Source organism: Haliotis cracherodii, unplaced genomic scaffold, assembly GCF_022045235.1.
Source record: "Haliotis cracherodii isolate W230 unplaced genomic scaffold, xgHalCrac1.p SCAF_2, whole genome shotgun sequence".
Lineage (NCBI taxonomy): Eukaryota > Metazoa > Mollusca > Gastropoda > Lepetellida > Haliotidae > Haliotis > Haliotis cracherodii.
In genome coordinates this window covers 7,610,336-7,636,261 of record NW_027266275.1, presented here as the reverse complement: position 1 = coordinate 7,636,261, position 25,926 = coordinate 7,610,336, and the positions used below count along the sequence as shown (strand labels likewise).

General features: G+C 41.3%; 1 protein-coding gene across 2 annotated transcripts; it reads right to left on the bottom strand.

The window, feature by feature from the left end:
* Window positions 1–2,839: 2,839 nt before the first annotated feature.
* Window positions 2,840–24,428, bottom strand: LOC139468645 (uncharacterized). Of its 2 annotated transcripts, none has more exons than XM_071250767.1 (22): window positions 24,383–24,428; window positions 24,227–24,279; window positions 23,692–23,785; window positions 21,793–21,870; window positions 20,884–20,949; window positions 20,351–20,455; window positions 17,029–17,281; window positions 16,338–16,508; window positions 15,794–15,893; window positions 15,190–15,301; window positions 14,645–14,803; window positions 13,938–14,020; window positions 11,699–11,774; window positions 11,314–11,418; window positions 10,517–10,711; window positions 9,295–9,421; window positions 8,632–8,800; window positions 8,176–8,311; window positions 7,431–7,541; window positions 6,642–6,754; window positions 5,019–5,136; window positions 2,840–4,470 (listed from the first exon to the last, which is right to left on the bottom strand). In XM_071250767.1, the coding sequence occupies exons 1-22, from the start codon at window positions 24,422–24,424 to the stop codon at window positions 4,279–4,281; spliced, it is 2,658 nt and encodes an 885-aa protein (XP_071106868.1). In that variant the 5' UTR covers window positions 24,425–24,428; the 3' UTR covers window positions 2,840–4,278. The 2 variants fall into 2 exon arrangements, with proteins under 2 accessions (XP_071106868.1, XP_071106869.1); XM_071250768.1 differs by having other exon boundaries at window positions 5,019–5,133.
* Between the last annotated feature and the right edge of the window lie 1,498 nt (window positions 24,429–25,926).

Genomic DNA, 25,926 nt, shown 5'->3' with positions numbered 1-25,926 from the left:
CTGGAAACTGACATTACACTTCCACAGTTTCAGGAAACTGTCATTACACTTCCCTAGACTAGTTTTCAGGAAACTGTCATTACACTTCCATAGACTAGTTTTCAGGAAACTGTCATTTCAGTTCTACAGTTTCCGGAAACTGTCATTACACTTCCATAGACTAGTTGTCAGGAAACTGCCATTATACTTCTACAGTTTCAGGAAACTGTCATTACACTTCCACAGACTAGTTTTCAGGAAACTGTCATTACACTTCCATAGACTAGTTTTCTGGAAACTGTCATTACACTTCCATAGACTAGTTTTCTGGAAACTGTCATTACACTTCCATAGACTAGTTTTCTGGAAACTGTCATTACACTTCCATAGACTAGTTTTCTGGAAATTGTCATGACACTTCTGTAGTCTAGTTTTCTGGAAACTGTCATTACACTTCCATAGACTAGTTTTCTGGAAACTGTCATTACACTTCCATAGACTAGTTTTCTGGAAACTGTCATTACACTTCCATAGACTAGTTTTCCGGAAACTGTCATTACACTTCCACAGACTAGTTTTCTTGAAATTGTCATTACACTTCTGTAGTCTAGTTTTCAGGAAACTGTCATTACACTTCCCTCGTAACTGTCGAGGTCACTACATTTAGTGCTAATTACTAGGGGAAAACATTTCTGTTAGTATGTGTTGACCTTCAGACATTCATTTCACAAGATTAACTTCCACAGATTCTAAACCATTGGACAACTTTAACTTAACATGCCATATTTCATCCATTAAACACCCAGGCATATATTTCTGTCAGACACCCTTTACCCTTGGTGTTTAATCGAAAAGATAATAATAGGGAGAATTCTGTACATAATAACTATGCAGTGTTTAATCGACACCCAAGCGTTTATTCGAGGCCCGGCATTTAAGGAAATACAGCACACCCAACACAAATCACTCCCTAATCTGCTATTATGAAGCTCTTTTCATCACATTTGAGATTTTATTTGTGAGCATATACTGCGGCTGAGATCTTGTGATGCTACACATTCAAGAACTGATTGCTGTGTAATTCTTATTGTAGTTATTAGCAAACATGTATCACTGTTGAGAAGCAATACTGTCAAGCCTGTCAAACTACACAAGAGAAATAACTTGCTGTATGCTAGCAACTCAATAAAATCAGATCTAAAACAGTTTGTCAATAATACAATAAAAGTAAATGCAGGACACATTGAAGAGAAACATTCTTTGCAACATGTATCAATAACAAAAAATACCCACGATGCTTATGTCATTCATGAATGGAGTTTGTAATAATAGAATAAAATTTAATCCAGAATACCCAACGAAGGGAGACAATTATTGTCACTACTTTCCTTTACCAAAAAATACCTCGGATGCACATATAGAAAAAGTGCAGTGAGTATTAATCTTGTTAATTAAAAGAAAAGTTTTCAAAGAAAGTTTAAATAAATATTAAACAAAATTTCACTTCCTGATTACTGGTAAAATTGAATTGAGAATTGTACTCACAAATATATTAATTACCTGTTGTAAGTTAATAATTAGCAGTGATGATAAGCTGAAGAAACTTTCACCATTAAAAATAAAAGCTGTGAGAAACCATGACAAATACTGGACGTCATTTACATGTCTTAAATAGAAATAAATGCAAGCAGGATATAAAAGAAGTATTTGTTCAATCCAAAATAAAATGCTCAATATTGAATATATATGTATGATTATATAAAAAAAGAAACAGATCTTTTTGCTTTTCAAGCCATGGTACTAATACATGTACATATATGAAACAGACCAACCATTCTCTCCCAACTGTCATGTTTGCTACAATAATACATGGGTCATGAAGACTAATCACATTCAGTCAATAATAAATAGCTTTTCTTTTGTAGTATAATAAATATCACCATTTTATCACATAAATTACATTCAACACACCTCTAAAAGAAATATGACATTCTTAAGTAAATAATGACAAGAAAATACAAAATTGAAGAACATTTGTTAGATAAATCGATAATTAATATTTATAGAGAGAGAGTTCTATAATACTCAGGCAAGAGGTTTCACCGAAACAGCAATGGGTACTGATTTAATGGAACCAAAGTATACTTGTAATACACATGGAATAAGTCCAGGGTCAACAAGAGAAACATTAAAATTACAGCAATGATTTTGATATTGTTCCTTAACTGTTTTGGCCAAGAACTAAAAAATATTATTCTTTTTGAAACATCTTAAATAAAACAGGAGTGCAAAATTAAACAGTTAAACAATGCCACAAAAAACAACTTTCTTAGCAACTTGTCTACAACACTTATCTACATTGACACACTAACTTTGAAATTTCTAAATCCTGAAGATCCATGTTTCAAACTAGTAAAACAAATTCAATAAATAAGTGAAAAAGTAAACTAAACCAAATGGTCAAAGCAGTGTTTTTTGCCTGAATATTTTTAAAGGTAGTCTAGAATCAAAGAACAAAACATGATGATTATCATTTTAGATGAACAAGATCTCTTAAATGTTAAAGTAATGCCTCAGTCTGTATAGTGTGCCCTCATAGTTTGTTTGTTGTCAACTGTCTGGCTTGTGGACATAAGTGTATTACATGTGGATGTAAGTGTTCTGTAGATCTGAGACACCAGTCACCATGTCACTTAACAGTTAATGGTCAATGTGATCTATTGCCAAAATACTGCCAAGAGTGACACAGTATGTATCATGCGACGCTGGTGCCAGTGGTGTATGTTCTCCTGTAAGAGTTGGGGCTTAACACTGCTTTCAACAGACGTGAGTGAGTGAGTGAGTTTGGTTTAACGCCGCTTTTAACAGTATTCCAGTTATATCACGGCATGTTAGCTTAATGTGGGAGGAAAGCCCGAAGTGATGCAGGTCTCAGACGTTTACCACTTCGGTGAAACCCATGAGCACGGGTATGGTGCTGACAAACCTAGAAACATAATCAGGGCGAACCGGGATTCGAACCCACAATCATAGGTTTCTGGCGTACTGAAGGGACGCAACTCTGCACAGCAAATCGCGGCGCCTTAGACGACTGGGCCACCCGTGCTCCCCTGTAGATCTCAAGAGATAGGTACTAAATGTCAGATTCTGGGAATAGTTTGCCCGTATCCCTCCCAAAATGTATTTAGAAACATGTATAATAGATCTGGTCATGCATACACTGAAGTTGACTGAAGTTTTATTTTCATTCAAACACATAAAAGTCAGAAGGAATGGGTGCATCGTCAGAAAGAAATGCGAACATGAGTGACCTGTAGTGTAACCATATCGTGCTGGGTAATTTTTGTCATTAAACAATATATCACGTGACTAACCATGGGTCCGGGTAGTCCTGTGGGTACCCGGGTCCTACTCAGCACCTACCCGCCCCGAGTACCCAAGTTACCCAGCCCAGCCCTAGCATCACCCGTTCACGTATTGTATGTTGGTCAGCGTACATGATAATGATATTGATGAATCAGTGCATGTATAGTGTTGTACATCATGCTGTTGTAGCATGTTGGACACTGTTACATCATGTTGTACAATATGGTTGTCGGATCGGACGGCTATGTTTATCGCGATTACTCATGCGATAGCAAGAGGTGTGGGGTCACACAGACATTGTATTTCCTCAGATGATAGCTTGTTTTTAAGATAAAGCAGTCTAATGTAAGTGAGTGAGATGTTTTACAGTTGATGTGATTAGCGAGAAAAGTACGAATTTTTCTTAAGCGTCCGTAAACCCATAACACTGGGATATTTGTTGCATCATGTCGTTGAAGTTGTATCATGTTGTATAAACTTGTATCCTGTTATTGTATCCTGTTGCACAGTGTTGTATATGGTAGTACTACATGAAGTTGAATAATGTTGTATAGACTTGTATCATGTTGTACAGTGTTGCATTATGTTGTATAGTGTTGCATCATGTTGTATAGACTTGTATCATGTTGTACAGTGTTGCATCATGTTGTATAGACTCGTATCATGTTGTATACAGTTGTATCATGTTGTACAGTGTTGCATCATGTTGTACAGTGTTGTACAGAGGCCCACAGAGACTGGCTGATCTAACAAGCTGATACCAGTTGTGTTTCAAGGTATCCTAGAGGAAGAACAGTGTCCACGATGTCTGGACCATCTCACCAGCCAGGAAAGCACCACTTGAACTGCAGTAGAGATACTTTGACAACATCTTAGTCAAATATTGTACATCAATGATCCTATATTACATAGTGTACTAAAACACTCCCTGTGCTATGAAGAGAAGAAGAAATTAAGTGCTCGGTTTGTGTCATAGTCGGCAGCCATTGCTATGCGGACGAGTTCATCTTGTGGCACTGTGTCGCCAACGATGTCGCGTAGAGCGTCCAGGCAGGACTCCAGGCGTGATGGGTCCTCCATGAACGGTAAGTCTTCCGAGGAGCTCGAGGTGGACAGGTCATGGGGCTGCAATGATGGAACATGTGAGTGAGTGAGTGAGTGAGTGAGTGAGTGAGTGAGTAGGTGGGTGGTCGGGTGGCTGAGTGAGTGAGTGAGTGAGTGAGTGAGACAGAAGCCACTGCGTGGGCGAGATTAAGCAGTATCTCCTAGGCGATAATGCAATGCTACAATGAAACTGCATCACAATGCCCTGCAGACCACAGTGACATCATTGGATAGCAAATGTGTACAAACTGAAAAACTTGTAGAATCTCAGCCTTTAGTCTTTTAATATCAAACATATCAAAACTCGTTGATACAGAGATTATTTAATTGCTTCAAAACTAGATGGCCCTAACAATACAATTAACAACAATTGCACACATTCTTCCTAAAATAAAACCTGTACTTTCATCTCATGTCAAAGCACAACCAAACACAGACACACATCTTAACACTAAGAACAGGAAAAAGGTCAGCAGTCCAAATCATTTTTTCCAAAACCATGCATTTTGAATTGATTGTATTATTTTGAGGGGTCTTGTGCAATAACAATGAAGAAGTGTTCTTCTCACCCTGTCCATGAGATCTATGTTGGTCATCAGCTCGTCCACCTCGCTGACACTGGACAGGGAGCTGGGTGTGTCCACCAGGGGTCCGGCCCGCAACCGAGCTGACCGCGGCTCCAGCCTGCTAGGCAACACAAAACACAAGTCATAAAACAAAAACGACTGAACTGACATCAAACTGTACCAAGGATGTCCCCGTATGTACATTATTACACTGGTTAAACCGTGGCAAATACATAGCATCTTTCTGTCTGGGGTAAAATCAAGTCCACATGAGCATCATCCATGAGGTCATACCATAGCGTATCAGCCTCATGTTGGGGAAAGCCCAAACAGATCCAGATGTTGTTTGTTGTTTAACGCACACTCCGCAACTTTCCAGCTGTAAGACCATGATGTTTGAGCCTGGATACAAAAGTCATCAGAAGATGACAAATCCCCAGCCCCCATAATAACAAAGAGCACCACTTCATTCCCTGGTTAATACATATGGCAAGTTTGGATGAAAGTTCTTTCACAGTTTTCAAGTTCTGCTCTGGAAACGAAATACGGACCAACGGACCAGGTGATGACTCTATCCCCTGAATTATATAACAGGGGATAATAATCGAGTCTGGTCCAGACAAACTAGTGACTCATATTGTGCAATGCAGCCAGGTTAAGATAACATGCAGTCAATCAAGTCAGTGAGGCTGACCAGCTGATCCATTAAGTCGCCTATTACGACAAGCATGGGTTGCTAGGGACCACATCTACGTGCCAGCTACAAAGATACTGACCTCATCGTCTCTGCTGGTCAGTACATGTGCATATACAAATAATGTGAGACCCCTAGGATCATAAGGGGAGACACAAAGACAGGACATCTCATCGAAAAGTGTAATGGCATCTTCCCCATGTCAACAAGGTGTCAGTGGTTAACAGCATAAGCAATGATTGATGCTGTCCATCTTCCCTAGGAAAGACAGTTAACTGACTGTAAAAGTCCAGTTTCCACCCTTGCCGAACTGTGCTGGAATTTCTGTGCCTGATCGTCATGCCACCAGTGGCTATTACGAGTTATGTCCCTTCTATGTCCCGCCTATTGACTAATCAGATTCCACATCTTGCATCGCTTGCATTTGCTTCAATGCAGGATGATCTGATTGATAATGAAGATCTATATTGTAACAAAAGTCTGACTTCGCAAAGCGTATCAAATCACGTGAGCACCTTGATCAAAACATGAATGGATTTGGAAAATATCTGTTGACGCCAAGTTGGTGGTACACATGTTTTGCAAATCCTGCAGTTGACCGAAATATGCACTGCATTTTACAAACCGGATGTTGATTTTGTTACACAATTTTGATTGGACTATGCAGGGTCTTGTTAGTTCAGCCAAATAAACTCGATAATTCCAGTCTAGTTCGGCAAGGGTGGAAAGAGGACTTTTATAGTGAGTTAACTCCTTTGCCTGGGGAAGATGGATGCTGTCAAGTTACTGGGACCCCCCAATCCTCTTTGTAGTGACGCGGTAACTGCTGTGTGTGGGGGTCACCCTGTTGCTGCTTGCACGTTTATCTGGCGCCATGACACAGCTGGCCATGGTGTAACACCACGTGCAGTCACAGAGTTCCAGGTACTGACCCGTGCCAGGCAATGGCGTCCTCCACCTCCGCCTGTAGATGTTCCGGCAGGTCCTCGAAGACCTCGCTGTCCGCCAGGCTGTGGTGCTCTGTGATATAGTGCAGTGACGTCTCCTGCAACACACAGATTGACACCACAGTCAAACTAAGGCTTAAAAAAATAAATATAAATAAAATGACCCAGGTAATGGGTTTTGAAAACATTGTCCAGGCAGGTGGGGAATGGGCAGGGGACAGTGGACTTTGGATTTTTTGTTGTTGTTGTTGTTCAAACTGGTATGTAACCAAATAAACAGTTGTGTTCAATCAACCTGGCCTCCCTACATAAATGTATTCCTTGATGAGTAAAATACTGAAATACAGTATTTGACTACTGTTGGACTTGGAATATTTATGGATTTTTTGTTGTTTTTTTTAAAATGGAAATAAAAACGAAACTTGCGGCAAACTTTAAGATGATCCGACATGCCTAAGAACCAAATCTATTATGTTTTATAGCTTATTTCTTTTGGTAACACTTATTTTACAGATGCAAATTTGCTCAACAAGCTTTCGTTGGGAACTCTGAAATGGACTGATATTCCTAAGTCAAGACAGAAATGTAATATATCTCACTTTGTTTCACTCAGTTCTTCTCCAAATGTCAGAACTTTTGCCACAGTGTTGACAGGGGCAGATAACTCTTGCCATACAACAGTGCCAGTTCAATATAGACTTTTTATTGTATGTATATCATGCTTAAGGGAATAAATACATGAGAAAAATAATAAGCTAATAGCTGAGTACTCACCCTGAGAAATTTACAGTGCAGTTGGTCAGCCAGGCTGAGTAGGTACAGGGCCGTCTCATCATCGATGTGGTGTTTCAGAGCATGCTCGCACACTGACTTGAGGCTGTCCATCTGCAATAACAGCCTGTGTGAAACCTTCCGCATCATATCACTCACAACTGTGTGGAATATGGGGATGTATTTATCTCATATCACTCACAGCTGTATGGAATATGGGGATGTATTTATCTCATATCACTCACAACTGTATGGAATATGGGGATGTATTTATCTCATATCACTCACAACTGTATGGAATATGGGGATGTATTTATCTCATATCACTCACAACTGTATGGAATATGGAGATGTATTTATCTCATATCACTCACAACTGTATGGAATATGGGGATGTATTTATCTCATATCACTCACAACTGTATGGAATATGGGGATGTTTTTATCTCATATCACTCACAACTGTATGGAATATGGGGATGTATTTATCTCATATCACTCACAACTGTATGGAATATGGGGATGTATTTATCTCATATCACTCACAACTGTATGGAATATGGGGATGTATTTATCTCATATCACTCACAACTGTATGGAATATGGGGATGTATTTATCTCATATCACTCACAACTGTATGGAATATGGGGATGTATTTATCTCATATCACGCACAGCTGTATGGAACATGGGGAAGTTTTACCTCACATCTATCACAGAGAGGTGTGGACATGGATGATGTTCTTACCTCATATCTATCACAGAGGGTGGTCATATCAGCTAGCTGTTCTGTTGACAACTCATTAGTCTCCAACTGGCCGCTATATAAATACTCCAAAAAAAGCTGGAATAGCTCAGGATTTGTATCATGAACTGTTATTTTTCTGCAAAGAGAAAAGGAATTAATAAACATTTGCAATCAATTCCAAGAGACATTCATCTTGTCTACAAAACAATAAAACTGGTTTGGGAAATCAATATTTTCAAAGTTCAAGGAGATAAAGGTGGTTAGTTTCTGAGGTCTGTTGTCAGGCGAGTATCTTTTCAAACCAGTACTCATAGAGTTACTTCCCTTCCTCCTTGGAGTAATGGCTGCCAAAGTCTATGGGTGTTCCTGGGTATCAGCATGACATACATTTTGTGTTCAACATCATTGTGTAGCTACAGTTACAATTATCCACAAACAAATCTACAGTTCCCTTACTTGTGTATAGACTCCTTCATGCCGCTGAGGAGTGCTCGGCGGAACCAGTCACACCGAGCAGCAATAATGACGCAGTGAGCTCGCACCTCCTTCACCTCTACCTCCCCCTCATCTGTCCGCTCCACCGGCTCACCCGGGTGGGTGTGGTCAATCACAATGTCTCCACCCTCTGATGGATACAATAGAAGCACTTGCATTAGTTAAGGTGAAACACTTCAACAAAAGTTTGGCACATGGGATACTTTGTGAAGTGGCGTCAACACAATAGATGCAAATATCAGAGATTTATCCAGGATTTCTAAACTGTAAGCTCACGGCAGCCAGATTGGGCAACAAAAAAATCGTTACTTTGATTAAAATTGGGATATATTTTCTGAAATTCTTGAACTATTTCTGTTTTTATATTGCATTCAATGTAATGAAGTAAAACTAATTAACAAGGCAGACACCATTACTAGTCCAGTTTCAGAGAAACAAAAGCCACCTATACAAAGCTATTACATTAATTGAATATGATGAGAAGGGAAATTTCATATTCAATTGGGGAATGTTTACTGATACTTGTTGCTGATTTGGGGCTGATAAATCCAAGAGTTATATATAAGTGACCTGTAAGATGGTGAGAGGAAAGGACTGTTGAACGGAATGCCAGGGGGACCTCACCGTGCACAACCTCTATTTCAAAGGTCATATCGGTCTTCTCGCCTTTACGTAGCAGCTCCAGCGCCCTCTTGGCGGTCCGGCTGTCTCGGGCGTACGGAGGGATGCATAGGGACTCTATTGAGCTGAGCTGCAAGGTAGGAAACAGCTCATGACTCAGTTTGATCTGTTACCATGGTTACAGAGTTAACTATCAGCGTGGTGGAGGAAAGAGGAAAACATCAGTTCCTTACATCTTTAGTTTACCATTCATATTCATGTAAATAGTTGTTATGATGACAGCAGTTGGGTTGGTACAGTCTTGAGATAGCAAGGAACAATGTCTGCCATGATCATTCAGTCTAGAAAGTTGGCTAAAGTCTGGCAGACGGGGCAAACCACGGATCTACCAGGGCACAGCTGAATCAAGTGCAGGTACTAGTCATACTCAGCAGCCATTTTGACCACCTGATACCCACTTTTTTCACTGATATGATTTGTTTGTTTGTTGTTTAAAGCCGCACTCAGCAATATTCCAGCTATATGACGGTGGTCTGTTAATAATCGAGTCTTGACCAGACAATCCAGTTGGTGACATGAGCATCGATCCATGCAATTTTGATACGATGACATGAATCAACCAAGTCAGTGAGCCTGACCATCCGATGATGATATTTCACCTACATCATGAGTGCCTTCAAATAATCGATAGGCAAAGACCTGGCAAACTAGTGGTAGCCAAACCATGACACTCACACACACACACACACAAGCCATACACTGTAGCCGACCAATCCCCATGGTAGGCATGGTAGGTGACAATTCTTAATCTTGTGGCAAGCATGTTGTACCAGAAACCATCTTCTTTATAATACACACTGAATCCTTACTGTGGAGGATATTCTAGTGATCAATGGGTGGCCAAGTCGTCTAAGGCGCTGAAATTCGTTGTGCAGAGTTGCATCCCTCGGACACGCAGGAAACCCATGATTGTGGGTTTGAATCACGGTTCACCCCAATTATGTTTCTAGGTTTGTCAGCACCATATCCATGCTTGTGGGTTTCACCGAAGTGGTAAACGTCTGAGACATGCATCACTTTGGGCTTTCCTCCCACGTTAAGCTGACATGCCATGATATAACAGGAATGCTGTTAAAAGAGGTGTTAAACATAACTCACTCACTCTAGTGATCAAATGACAACTGTTGATTGCTTGACGACATGCTGTGGTGCTACTGAGACTGACCTGAGCATACTTGGTAGGCCCGTGACTCTGTCTGCCTCCTCCTGCCCCGCCGCTGTCCTGACTGGCATCCGGCGACGTCAACCCCAGGGACGCCAGTGACGCCGTGAACTGGTCCCGGTTGGTGATATCACAGGCTTGGTCGATGAGATGCTGCAGAGTAGACTTGTTGGCCAACACTTTGCCCAGACCCCAGGCCTACACACAAGAAACATGCATCCTTGTACTACAGCGCCTTGACCGGAATTTATATATATATAGATATCTTTTTTACTAAAATCCTAGGCAAGTCTAGATCAAACTAAATCAAGTCTAGTTTCCTTGATTCCACATGAAAACAGCAGAAGAGGAAAGGTTCTTTTGAAGAAAAAAATAGGACAAATATTTAACGAAATGTTTTCATTGAATAAAAAAAAAGTATTAAAATATGCAAATTAGCTATGTTGACTTTACTTGCCATTTAATCATGATATCCTGTATGTGAAAGAACAATACATGCATGATAAAATTAAAATTATTTTATTTTATTTATCATGTTCATTTGACATGTTTTTGAACATACTGGTACATCAAAATGATCAAGATCAGCTACTACAAATGCCATGTGTGGCTGCTCCTTAAACTATTATGGATGAATTCTAGCACATTTAAGTAACAGACTGACTCACAGTCTGCCCACTTGACAGCACTAGTATAGTGAAGCAGTGTGAGACATGCTGGAGATTTAACAAACATGCCTACTCAGGAGGATCTACTGGGATTGATGCAACTGAGGGTGTCACTAAGATAGAAGTACTTACAACTTTAGATGTTCCGAGTTTGAAGAGATATTTCCACTCTCTCCACGTCACCTTTTCATCCAAGGCCGCCATCAGCTCCTCAAGACGCACCAGAAAGAATGGCACCTGGAACAGTCAGTGCCAACAGTGATCAGGGGAGACAACTCCACCCACCAGGAGATACATGGACTGACAAATCACATATCTTTTCATTTGTTCTGCACAATGCTGACATGTGTCAGTCATAACTACATCATCACCTCTGTGGAAATTGACCCAGGCCTTGAAGAAGGAACCCCTTTAAGTGCACCACCAATAGCTAAAACACGTTTAAGCAAATAGTATGGACATAATGAACGGTATTCATGAGCTGCGGTCACCTTTCCAAGCCTGGACTTTCACTCACCTCATCAATCACTTGTTCCAGGTTTTTTGAGACTGACCTCACTTTCTCTCCATGTGTCATCATACCAAAGTTCTCCCTGAACACAGAATACAAACAACATGAATTACACAAGGCAACAAGAATCTTTGGACATGTTTAACCAGTGTTCCCGCTGGATTTTTAAACTGCCAGTCCTAGTGGACTGGCAACGCTAAAAATTACCAGATTACCAGACCCCCCCCCCCCCCCCCCCCCCTAATTTCTGTCCGTCCAAACTTTCAAAAAGTAAAAAACGTTTCAAACTTACCTGGTTTTAAATCTTTCAACATCATGTTCAATGCAATCTCCTAAGTAACTTAGTTAGATCTATAGTCATTCATACATAATTTAATGTCTCATTTTTGAATATTTCAAAACTTATATTGCTACAAATATATATTTAACCTTGAAGCAAAGCGAAATGTTATTTCCTTGCACTAAAAGTAGACAAGGGGAAACCCCGATGGTAACAGACAAGCTGACTTTATTCAAAAACATACTTATATGCATATGGCCAATGTTTTGTTCAAAAACAAAGTTTTATGAGGTACTTTATTTGCCGGTCCACAGGGACTGGCAGTCACATCAACTACGGGTCCAAGACTAATGATACCAGTAAACATTTTGTAATTACCAGTAAACAGGAACACTGGTTTAAGATGATTACTGTATGAGACACATGTCTTCCAAGTTGTGACAGCCAGTGATCTAACACCATGTATGTATCTGTGCTTCAACAGCTAACATCGTATCACATGGGGTAGGACTACAGACAGATGGCATTCAGTTATACCTTAAAAGTCACTGTGAAGGATCCATGTTTTCTCCACCTATAGACCTGCTGTCAGTACATGAATTGCAGCTGTCTTATACTTGCAATCATTCATTCTGATCACCTTTAAATTCTTTAAGGCTTTCAAAAATTAAATAATTTTTGTTGTTGTTCAAACTAGTATGTAACCAAATAAACAGTTGTGTACAATCAACCTGGGAAAGGGCCTCCCTACGTTAATGTATTCCTTGATGAGTAAAATACTGGGATACAATATTTGACTACCGTTGGACAATATGGAATATTTATGGATTTTTTTTGTTTTAAAAAAAAATGGAAATAAAAACAAAACATGCCACAAACTTTATGATGATGCAAGCCTTGCCTGAGAACCAAGACTGTTATTTTTTTTAGCCTCAATGAGACCTCATGACATCGTCATTTCATATTCAGATTTGTTCTTCATACTGAACTGTAGCAAGAAGTGCAAGCAAGCCACACACTGTGGTGCCAAGGCATCCCCCACTCTCCGACATCACTTACTTCTCCTGCCCAGTCATCCCCGTCCCGCCGCCCTGACATCACTTACTTCTTCTGTCCAGTCATCCCCGTCCCCCCACCCTGACATCACTTACTTTTTCTGCCCAGTTATCCCCGTCCCCCCGCCCTGACATCACTTACTTCTTCTGTCCAGTTATCCCTGTCCCCCTGCCCTGACATCACTTACTTCTCCTGCCCAGTCATCCCCGTCCCCCCGCCCTGACATCACTTACTTCTTCTGTCCAGTTATCCCTGTCCCCCCGCCCTGACATCACTTACTTCTTCTGTCCAGTCATCCCCATCCCCCCGCCCTGACATCACTTACTTCTGCCCAGTCATCCCCGTCCCCCCGCCCTGACATCACTTACTTCTTCTGCCCAGTCATCCCCGTCCCCCCGCCCTGACATCACTTACTTCTTCTGCACAGTCATCCCCGTCCCCCCGCCCTGACATCACTTACTTCTTCTGCCCGGTCATCCCCGTCCCCCCGCCCTGACATCACTTACTTCTTCTGCCCGGTCATCCCCGTCCCCCCGCCCTGACATCACTTACTTCTTCTGCCCAGTCATCCCCGTCCCCCCGCCCTGACATCACTTACTTCTTCTGCACAGTCATCCCCATCCCCCCGCCCTGACATCACTTACTTCTGCACAGTCATCCCCGTCCCCCCGCCCTGACATCACTTACTAATTCTGGCCAGTCATCCCCGCCCTGACATCACTTACTTCTTCTGTCCAGTTATCCCTGTCCCCCTGCCCTGACATCACTTACTTCTCCTGCCCAGTCATCCCCGTCCCCCCGCCCTGACATCACTTACTTCTTCTGTCCAGTTATCCCTGTCCCCCCGCCCTGACATCACTTACTTCTTCTGCCCAGTCATCCCCGTCCCCCTGCCCTGACATCACTTACTTCTTCTGCATTAGATGTGTGAAGCTGGCGGATGTCCTGTCATGGAAGTTTTTCAGTTTCTTGAGCTCTTTCATGTGCAGTGCCTGAAAATGCAGAAACAATCATCAGGTAAACATGGCATTAAAACATGGTAAAGATGGAATACTGCATTCTTCAAAATAGAACCTGTATTTGATATGACAAATCAGACACAACTGTTATTGACCATCCTAGGCCTACTTATAGACCTGTCATTAATTAATCTTGCCTGCTTAACCAAGACAACTTATCTGTACCCATAATCCTTGTTGGATTTCCGGCTGTAGGGACCATCTCATGATCTAGTGGTAGAGTGTCCACCCAGAGAGCGGAAGGTCCAGGGTTCGATCCCCGGGCCCGTGTCATACCAAAAGACTTTAAAAGATTGTTCTTTGTTGTTATCCTGTCTGGTGCTCGGCATTAAGAGGATAAAACAAGGAATCTGGACGGCTTGGATATACTGTGTCTGAGTTGGGTATTCATGTTAACCTGCTGCATGGTATTTCAGTGAGCTAGTACTATAAAATCGGCATCAGTCTGAACTAGTGCAAGCAGCCATACACACAGACACACGTCGCTATACGAGTGCAATAATCTTGGACGCAACATTAAACCCCATTTCCCCTCACCTCTCTGCTATAGTTTTGCATTCATGACCACTGCACTTGCTGGAGAGTCATTCTACTCACGTTTTTTAGCGCCTTCCCTAACACGTCTCCAACATGCCCCTTTTTATGCTTGTCGGATTTCTCGGACTTCTCTGACGTGTTGCTGGAGGTGATGACCTTGTCCAGGGCATCCTTCGTCTCCACAGCAAACCGGAAGATCAGGTCCAGCGTCGTCTCCAGCTGAGACAGCAATCAAGATTCTTGTGAGTAGGGTACAATAGTCAAGTCATCGTTTGATGGTATTCCGAGTTTTGAGCAAACAGTTTACAAGACTTGCAGGAGCTCAAAATGCTCAATGAGTGCAAGCAGCATCAAAAACATCGGGCAAATTAATGTGATTGTACATATAGTGATGCATTGCACATTAACAAAACCTACGTCAGATCACAATCATACACATCAGATCACTTGAGCAGACTTAATATTATATCATCATTCTAATTGTTACATTCTTTCTAAATTCTGAAATCCCTTCTCTTTTGCACTTGAATAGATGCACATAAATACCATGAATATCAGGATCATTCATCTATCAAATAAACGTAGAAAAGGCGGGCAAGCCTGACCTCGGGCACTAGGTAGGTGGCGATATCGTTCCTCTGTGGAGCAGTGAGACTGGACGTGTGTTGCTTGATGACCTCCAGGAACTTGTGTAGCTGGTTCATGAATACTGGTAGCCTGTAAACAACATCAACACTGACTCACTCACTCACACACAGTACTCTCAGTGTTTTCACGAAGGTGGTATAATAAAAGGGGTCATGGTCATTCCAGATAAGGTCATTTTCTTTGGTGGCAAGTGTGACATTGTCTCTGTGTAATTAACGGAGGTGCCTAAATAACCTTAGTGTAATTAACGGAGGTGCCTAAATAACCTCTGTGTAATTAACAGAGGTGCCTAAATAACCTCTGTGTAATTAACTGAGTTGCCTAAATAACCTTGGTGTAATTAACTGAGGTGCCTAAATAACCTCTGTGTAATTAACTGAGGTGCCTAAATAACCTCTGTGTAATTAACGGAGGTGCCTAAATAACCTTAGTGTAATTAACTGAGGTGCCTAAATAACCTCTGGGTAATCAACGGAGGCACCTAAATCACCTCTGTGTAAATAACGGAGGTGCCTACATAATTGTTTTGACTGTAACAGTAGTACCAGCAGTCCAGCTCACCTTGACTTGGCATACTTCATTATTTCGTGTCTCTCCTCGCGCGACAGCTCGCCCTTCCTCTTTGAGAAGAGGTCACAAAGGATCAGCAGCTTGGCACAGGCTGGACAAGGACAAACACACATGCAGATAGTCACAATACCATCCACCAGACAGGTTACTTCTTTGTGATCATAATAATGAACAGAGTCTACTCATGATACAGCAGACAGGATCAAGGCATTATCAAAAATGTGTTTCTGTAAGATTCATTTTATACTCAGTGCATCAAGTTTGTTTACATTGCTGGAGTTCTGTGTTAGGCAGGGTAGGTAACTCTAACTGCACTTAGAAACTTTGGTAACACTTATCTCAGATTTTATGTAATCCTGGATAGCCATCTTGTTCCCTGAATCCCACCCTCCACTCACTGCCTTCTTTAATCTCACCCTCCCCTCGATGACTCCCTAAAACCGCCTCCCTCACTGATTCCTCGAATCCATCCCTTACTGACTCCCTGAATTCCAGGTGGCATCTGATTCCCACACCGATGTAGAGCCTGACTTACCAACTGCTGCCTCCTTCAGGCCCTGTCTGACAGTGTAACACAGCTTGGCTGGGTTGGACATGAGGCTGGAGTCCACCGACAGGTGCCCCTCGCCCACCCCTCCCTTAACACTGAACAGCTCTATGATCTTGTCAGCACACCCATGCATATCTGATATGAGGTTGGTGATTTCTGCAATATAGAATGAGATGGGTATGAATGACTGGGTAGGTACATAGTAGACAGAAGTGGAGGGTATGAATGACTGGATCGCTATATAGTATGAATGACCACGTAGGTATATAGTAGACAAAAGAGGGATGTTATGTCGTAAGAGGCGTCTAATAGTATCGGGTGGTCAGGCACAGTGACTTGGTTGGTGCATGTCATCATGTCCCAATTGCGTGCATCAATACTCAAGATTTCAATCACTGGATTTTCTGTAAGTACTAGAATCTGTACTTTACTAAGAAAGTGTTATCCCAAATATAACATTAGTTACATTTGACCACTTTCTAAATGGCATTGTGTATTCATGGATTGTCTGGTCTGATTATTTACAGACCGCCATAAAATACCTGGAATATTGCTGAGTACGGCGTTAAAGAACAAACAAACAAACATACATGGTCCTCCCTATGTCCCATGCATTCACTGATGAGCACACACAGAATCAGTCATCAATACATCATGGAAGATTGTCCCAACTTACGTTGTTTAAGTGCTGTATTTTTTAGAAACGTATCACAGAGATCTGAGAATCTGGAGAAGCCGGGCAGCTTGCCGACCGATTTGATACAGGCCTTGGCCGTGTCCTCCGACAGCCCCCTGGGGAGACACTCTGAGTACAGGTAGTGTAGGGTGGCCTGCAGGACGTCCTCCCGCAGCCCTGTCAGCGGGGGCGGGGACCGCAGCCAGTCCATCTCCGGGGCACTCAACTGCAGCAGGACCTGGTGGACCTTGAACTGATGGAAACAAGTACTATCTATCAGTGTGTCCAACAATGCTAACAGGATGATTCTGTACTTTTGATTTTATTTGAGTTTAAACATATCATCTTCAGTTGTGATCAAGCAGTTCATGACATGCATTCTCTCCTTTACCCTGTTGGCAAATCATTCCTCACATAAAATTATTTCCACAGGAATTGTTTTTCATAGGCATTCAGTAATTGTCAAAAACATTTCCGGTAAATTGTCTTTAGATGCAAAATTAGTAAAATCAAAATATTTTTTTACTTTTGTATACTTATCCTACATTACTCCTTAATGCATCTACTGCTTACCTTTTGACAGAGACAGACCTTGCGATGGTCCTAAACTTAAGAATAAAGGTCGTTTCCACTTCAGGTCTATTTCTGCCTGAGGCAATTTGAGTGTTCCATAGACACTCCTGCCAATGTGACAACGCCTCCAACTCAAGGTTCTTGATGTGCCAGGCATGTTGTGTGCCAGACCACAGCCCTGAAGATGTCTGGTCCAGTAGATGCTCACACAACCCCTTTAGGGAGGTGTCTATGAACAGGTGTAGTGTTGGGGGTAGCCGGCATAACGAGACGCCTCTAACACATTTGACTCTATCTCACCAATTGAGATTGGTCCTTATGCAAGATGGTAGTGTGATGGCCGTGTAGAGATCCCAGGTGCAAGGAACTGTTGTATTGGGCATAGATGTAGGCAGCCTGTGCTTGTCAAAACCTGGGCGGATGTGAGCAATCCTAGCAATACTTGCCCCTGGTAAAGTGTGCGGGATTGTCGAAGGGCAGGTGACAGTTGGTGAAGGATCCTGAGCCATCTGTCCTTGACACTGATAGGCCCTGATCTGTCTGGAACAGGCCTCCCATGAACTGGAGTCATTAAGAAGGAATCAATCCCGACTTCACCTCGTTGACCACCCATCTCAGTTGATATAGTAGACGCCTGGTGTAGTCCTGATGGAGAACCAGGGTAGCCATGTCTGGATGTCTCAGGAGACCGTCGTCTATGTACAACTCGAACCGAATGTTCCTCAGGTGAAGGAAGGCCGCTACTGGCTTGGTTATTCGTGTAAATAGCCATGGGGCCTCTGAAAAGCCAGCGATTGGAGAGATGGATAGGTACAAACAGGTAAGCATCAGGCACGTCAAGACTGATCAGGGAATCAAAAGCGTTGATATTGGTCCTGGGCAGTCTCAAGGTTGTGAGGCAGAAGTATGATGGAGGCTCCAGGTAGCGTTCGTTGAACATGGAGAGACTGTGAATACGCTGCATCTTGTCTGAGTTCTTCTTGGGGACTAGGAAGATGGGAGAAGAAGGAGCCATGGTCAAGGGTGGGTTTACCGCGTTGTCCAGGTGATAGCTGTAGCTTAGTACATTTAGTATGAATGCATCTGCCTAGTCCGATCCACTTCTGTCAGAAGAGGCCCAGCCTCCCACCTATGGGGGTGTTCACGATTGGGACAACCGTGGGTGGGAGTTCCCAGTCGTGATTGTCCCCGCGTCCCCCGCTCCTGCCCTGGGATTTTCCACGCCAGGATTGATAAGGGCCTTGTGCTCTTTCTCTGCCACTAGAAGAATTCTGATCTTGTCCTTGTTGAGGGAAGAGCTTCTCGGACGATAATACCCTGACCTGCTAGCTCGCTGTGAAAGGCTATGAGAGACATGCTCCAGCGCCTTGAATGCCTTCTCATCACAGGCACAGCTTGAGATCTTGGCGTGGGTTTCTGTGACCTGAGTGTTAAACAACGAGGTGGCCGAACATGGTTGCAGAGGAGACGATGTTTGAACTCAGAGTCCGATACATACCTTTGATCACGTGACAGCTGTGCGAGTGGTCCTCAGACAGAATATACTTGAAGTGGAAACAACCTTTTTTCTTCAGTTAGGACCATAGCAAGGTGCTGTCTCTTGTCATTCAAAACAGTAAACAAAACCATCCTGGATTATCAAGACCTTTGTTAATACACCAACATAGAAAATGCCAGTGCCCTAGATAAATGGTATACCAGTATACTGTTTGGATGAAAACTAGTCAAATATTGCAAATCAAAACCATATCAAATATGCAGATAAACAATAATATAGCCCCTATGATTATTTGTTGCCGTACCTTGTCCATTTATTCTGAAAATGTTAAACTTCTGTCAACCATAGGGCATTACCTTCCGCTTAAACAGGAATACCGTATTCGACGTAATAAGCGCCCCGCTCTAATAAGCGCCCACGGCGATATTTGCTAATATATTGGCTAGTGAACAATCCTAATTATCACCCATTCCGATTGATCAATGTACACAAGACTTATTTATTCGCGTATAATATGTGTGCTATATGCAGCCTTAATCATGGGAAATTAAATTCTGGAAAAATATATCTGCTGTATATAAACATTTCAGGCTGTCAGCAAAAACCACGAAATTTACGATCTTTCAACTCTGTTGTTTTTCACCAAAATAATACACTAATAAGAGCCCCTCTTTCTAATTTTGAGAGCGCCCTGGGCACTTATTATGTCGAATACGGTACATCATTTTGTGTCGGCAGCAAATTGATTCCCTCCCAATCCTGCATTGCCATTGGCTAGTAACTCAGTCACATTCTCTCGTCTCGGTCATGTTTATGCTAGTTTGGCACCAAAATCCAAATGTGCAACACGAGGTCTATGAATCATGATGGTGCAATATCATATCAGTTTTCGTCAATTCAACAAACGAGCAGTACGGTACATATGTTGGTATGAAAAAGTATGTCGGGTACTCATCAATTCTGATAACGACCAGTGGCATAGGAGTAGCCCAGTGGTTTAAGCTTTAGCTCATCGCACCTAAGACCCGGGCTCAACTCCCCACATGGGTACAATGTGTGAAGCCCATTTCTGGCATTCCCGCCGGGATATTGCTGGAATATGGCTAAAAGCGGTGTAAAACCAAACACACTCACTCTGATAATGACCAGTACTGTACTCAAAGTATCTGGAGCACTGCAAATACTGTATGCTCTGCCCCAGCCTGTCTAGAAAGGCATTACAGTTTATTCTAAACAAGAGCCTAGACCCACCTCTCTTCCAGAGTCAGCTCTGATGTTGAGTTCTGAGAAGTAGCCTTCCTCCATGGCACTAAGGAATGAGAACGGCACATCATCCTTGGGGTCATTTGATGACACCTGGAATAGACCACATCATCATCACCCCCATAGCATCAAGGCTGTATTGACCATAATCTCACTCACAAGAGTTCCACCAGTACACATTATATGTGAATTATAAGTTCAGAAGGTATTAAAAAATGTCTAAGGAAATACTCCCAGGTCCTCCTGCATCTGTAACCATGGTAACAGCCTACATTATGGAATTTCAACCACAAAATAATTCTGACCCCAGTGAAGCATTTATTATCAGAAGTCACTGCCAAAGTACTGACTGTTTGTGTTATAGGATTCAATAAGCTCATAATAAAAGGAAAACCTACATACTACACAGTCCTTATGAAACTGTTTTATTACATAAAAAGAGAAACTGAAATTTTGTGGACATTTTGCTGAATAGTTTCTACTGGCTTAAAGGGAGGTAATTTAGTGAAACCAAACCTCACCTTCTGGCACTGCAGCATACAACATCTCTCATATGTCAGCAGCATCAGGTCATCCGCCACCTCCACCTGCCACCACAACAACAACCACATCATCCTCTCTACTCTTAAACACTCACATCACTATTAGGGTGTGTGGTTATTGCCATCATGTTATGAATTAAGTCTTTGATAGGCATTTAGAAGATGGCAGATCATGAAGACATGAAATAATACATGTAACATCTTTATTGTTTGTAGCAACGTTTCAGGGCTACTTCCCCTTCACGTTCATAAGGAGAGCAATCCATGCTTGCCGTAAAAGACGACTGTGCTTGTTGTAAGAGTTGACTAACGGGATCAGGTGGTCAGACGTGCTGACTTGGTTGATGCATGTCATTGTATCGCAACTGCGTGGATCGATGCTCATGGTGTCAATCACTGGATTCCCGGGTCCAGACTCCATTATTTACAGACTGCCGTCATATAGCTGGACTATTGCAGAGTGCGGCGTTAAACAACAAACAAACAAAAAACAAAAATCCTAAGATGAATACTGAGTAAGCTCATACATGTTATAGATACAACTTAATCACAAGGGTTGATAAACTGACTGCAACAAAAGTTTTTTTCTAATTCAACAGAATATAAAATCACACTTGTCAGAGGGGTACACAAAGTATGTGATCTAGAGTACCAGTTGTTGGACTCTATTTTTGTGGAAGCCTAGGTAGCTGAGTGGGTTAGATCACTGACTCTGTCAATGTGGGTACGAATCCTGGTTGGGACTCAACCCCAAACAAGCACTGGAATCTATACTTTAATAAGAAAGTTTTATCCCAAATATAACATTTGTTACATAAAGTCACCGTTGCACAATGGATAATAACAGTGAGTGATAATAACATGGGGTGATTGACAGTTTGTACGTACCCTAAACTCAATGACATGTCCCTCGTAAGTCCATATGAACTTGAGCACAGCGGGGTCACTAGCAGCACCAGGAGTCACCTAGAACACAGAAGACACAGCCTTACATTTCCAGTACAAACATGGAACTCACAATCATCAAACTTTCTGGAATGTCAAAATTTCAGGAAAAATAAGATAAGATATTATATAATAATAGAAATATATTTCATAATATATTTCAGTGCTTCAGGACCTACAGTATTACCAAATCACATGAGTGGAAATCAAGAATTTCTTCGACACGTTTGCACAGAACTTGATAATGTCCTACAACCATGTCACCAGTTCAAGGTCACTGGCATCAAGCCTCACATCACAATTTGACATCAGTTTGTGTGTGAATGTTCTTATTCACTGCAATAAGCAATAGTTAGATGCAAATAATCAAGTCTCTAGCAGATGAACCAGTGTTTGATATTATGAGCAACATGCCAAGTGATTGGGGTATGATGACATGCAATCAACCAAGTCACTGTGCCTGTAGTTACAACACACATAGGTTACTTTGGACATCTAGTTGCCAGTTTTGGTACAAAAATATTGACCACATCAACGCTGCTTGTCGGTACATGTGGATATAGAAATAATGTGGGCAGACACAGGAAAGGTGCACCTGGGCACGCTGGGTGCTCACAGAGTGGATTTGTCACAACATTGTAAAAAGAAGCTGATTCTTTTCTAGAATGTGTCACAAAAGAAAACCATCTATTATGACTAGTTCCAAATGTAGCAAGTTTAAACTTGTGTTAATTTTGCGAGATACACATATATGATAAATGTCCCATACACTGAACGATTATGTAACTATCGTATAGAAAAATGTAAATCTTTTATTGAAGATGAATTTCATGTATTGCTTGTTTGTGAGTGTTATTCAGCTCTAAAAAGTATGTATGTTAAACATTATATCAAGTCCCAAACTGTAACATCTTTTACAGAAATAGTTTCACTTGAAAACAATTGATGTTGTATATAACAAAATTATGTTAATATTTATATAAAGTCCAACTGCTAAAATAAACTTAATTGATTACTTTACTTCATTAGCATGCGTAGATCATGCAATCAAACACCGTAAAATGGGCCTATGGCCTTTTTGCTGAATAGACTGTCTGTTTGTCTGCTATTGCCAACAGATATGTCAATAATGATCTTTTGTCTCCAGGGTCGAGCAGAATCAACAGCTTTGTGTGGTGCAAATTGCCTCTTGTACAAACATGATACATGAACAGATTGAGTGTTGAACAGCCAATATGTTCATCATAGTATTACATGTCATAACAATTATTCAACTAACATACATGACTTCTTTCAGTGGCATTTAGAAGTTGGAGTGATGAAGTAAGACGAGTTCTATGGATGAACAACTTCTTTATTACAATTAGTGCGACGTTTCGGTGCAGATCCTAACACCTTTATCAAGCAATAGATGGATAGGGCTAAACTACATAGGTATATATACACTTATTGACATCTAAGCATACATGATTGTTATATTTGTAGGTTTATAATATAACTATTACAATGATTTGTTTGTTTGTTTGTTGTTTAACGCTGCACTCAGCAATATTACAGCTATATGACGGCGGTATGTAAATAATCAAGTATGGACCAGACAATCCAGTGATTGTTATCAAAAGCATCAATCCACGCAATTGGGATACGATGACATGCATCATCCAAGTCAGCGAGCCTGACCACCCAACCCCGTTAGTCGCCTCGTACGACAAGCATAGTCGCCTTTTATGGCAAGCAAGGTTCGCTGAAGACCTATTCTACCCTGGATCTTCACGGGTCTATTACTATGATGGTTCATCATGTTTATATATTGGAATAATATATATATTTGGAACGCTATACCTCATAAGTTTCACAGTTAAAGAAAGGCATGGGTTCTGCATCTTCTGACACCTTCCACGAAACATCGCCACTTTCATCCAGCTGAAACTCGGTCCTGAAATACCACAACAAACATTTTCTCAAATAAAACTAGTCACCACAGACACAATGTCAAATTAGACACTATGACCTGTCGGATGAGACACGTTTGACTACATAAGCTGATCTTGATAGAAACTCATGAACTGGCACCAAGAAATCAAGAAACAATCCTATGCACAAATGGAATATTCAGGCGCAGTGCGTTGTATACCTACACTGCCTGAGTGAATTGGTCTACGAAACAAGGAAATGAACACACACTGGTCTGGACCAAGTGAAGACCCCCACCTTTGTCATAAACAAAAAGATTTGAAAGTGCATCGTGATGCTGGGAAACCTTTTTTTCGTCAAATGATATAAACCCGAAAAACAGACATGGAAAATATTGGAAACTGTCAAACTTTCGAGAAATCGTATCAGTCAGACATGAGCATGAATGAAGAACAAAACCCACCCTTCGATTCCGGTCGTTTCCACTGTACCCGTTAAAGACACGCACTCCACAATCTGAAAAATAAAACAAATAGACGAATCACACACTATTCTGTAAAAGAATCAAATACCTCGTGAAATCACAACAAACGGTGAACATGTAATTAAGAATTAATACCCTCCATGTTCCATAGTAGGCTCCGTCCTCGGCAGCCGCCATGTTGGTGTTTACATTATTCGCGCATGCGTAAGACGATAAGTATGTGGCTAAAAATAGACATGAACACACACACACACACATACACAAACACGCATGATTGAGCTCGGATTCAAAATTGTGTCATCTTTGCGTACGTGGAACAAACTCACTAGTTTCCTGTCCGCTTGAAAAAATCTAGCGGGCTAACATGATTTAGCGTTCCTGCCGCTTCATGAAAGCGAGGCCACAACAAATTAAATAATAACCGGGTTTGTTTTGGTTCATCTAATGTGTTCTGATGCCAATTTCCTATCTTGTTCTATAGACATTGTAATTAGTGCAATATAATGTTTGAAACATAGGCATTGTCGTCTTAAGGGTCAAATGTCAGATTGTTATAAATCATAAAATTTAAATTGACAGGCGAAAAATGATGGTTTGGAATAAATTGCTTGGATAGACCATTGCAATAAGATCGAAGTTGTTCAGCCATAAATTCTTATCCTTACTCACCACTCCAACTTCCGAATGCCTATCACAGAAGTGCTTGGGTATTATTTATTGCCTGCAACCCACCGACACTTCCCTCCCAAATAGAAACCAACAGGCGTGAATCTATCTTGGTAATCTACAATGGTGAAACAGTTATATTGACGTGTTGTAACATATTATTACGTAAAGCTACATCCATAAACAAATTTATATAAATGATTAATACTATCTCACGCACATTCAGCCTTTGTTAACAAAATCCATTAACGTATTCGATAAATCATAGAATTTTACGGCATATATCGTTTTATTGATACTTTGATATTAAATCATTTGAAACCGAAAACAGTACTTCAACTTTAAATCACTGTGGGTACAGTTCTACTGTATATAACGGCACTATTAAATGCAACTCTTTGGTGTTGATCAGCGAAAACAAATGGTGAGCGATCATTAATCCCCCAGGTTCTAGTGAGTGAGTGAGTTGGGTTTAACGCCGCTTTTAACAGTATTCCAGTTATATCACGGCGTGTCAGCTTAATGTGGGAGGAAAGCCCGAAGTGATGCACGTCTCAGACGTTTACCACATCGGTGAAACACACGAGCACGGGTATGGTGCTGATAAACCTAGAAACATAATCGTGGCGAACCGGGATTCGAACCAACAATCATAGGTTTTTGCATAAGTTAGCGATATTAAGCATTACATTAACTTTGCAGGCGCTTAGTCAGCACTCGCGGAATACTTCTACAAGGGTTTATGTTTTTAATATTATTTGATTTTAAACTTTTTAGATATGAAAAACAAAATTGCATAACATACAACTCCTGATGTGTATCTTCAAAGATATCTTATAAATGGAAATCAATACATTATCCTTTTTAGGCACAAATTTACATTTCAATCATAGTTAGGGTCACATGGTCACACATATAGTTCTTACACCCCTGTCTTGATTGAACTAATATAGTTTAACATGCACACAATCACCCAGCTACAGATTACTTTCACTTTTTACAAACTGTTGCAG

What these genes read in the sequence shown, in the direction of transcription:
- LOC139468645 (XM_071250767.1), bottom strand. Translation starts at nt 24,424, where the DNA reads ATGGCGGCTGCCGAGGACGGAGCCTACTATGGAACATGGAGG. An exon ending in GAAACGACCGGAATCGAAGG is followed by an intron (nt 23,786 to 24,226) that starts GTGGGTTTTGTT and finishes GTGGTATTTCAG; the next exon opens with GACCGAGTTTCAGCTGGATG. An exon ending in GTATGCTGCAGTGCCAGAAG is followed by an intron (nt 20,456 to 20,883) that starts GTGAGGTTTGGT and finishes GGTCTATTCCAG; the next exon opens with GTGTCATCAAATGACCCCAA.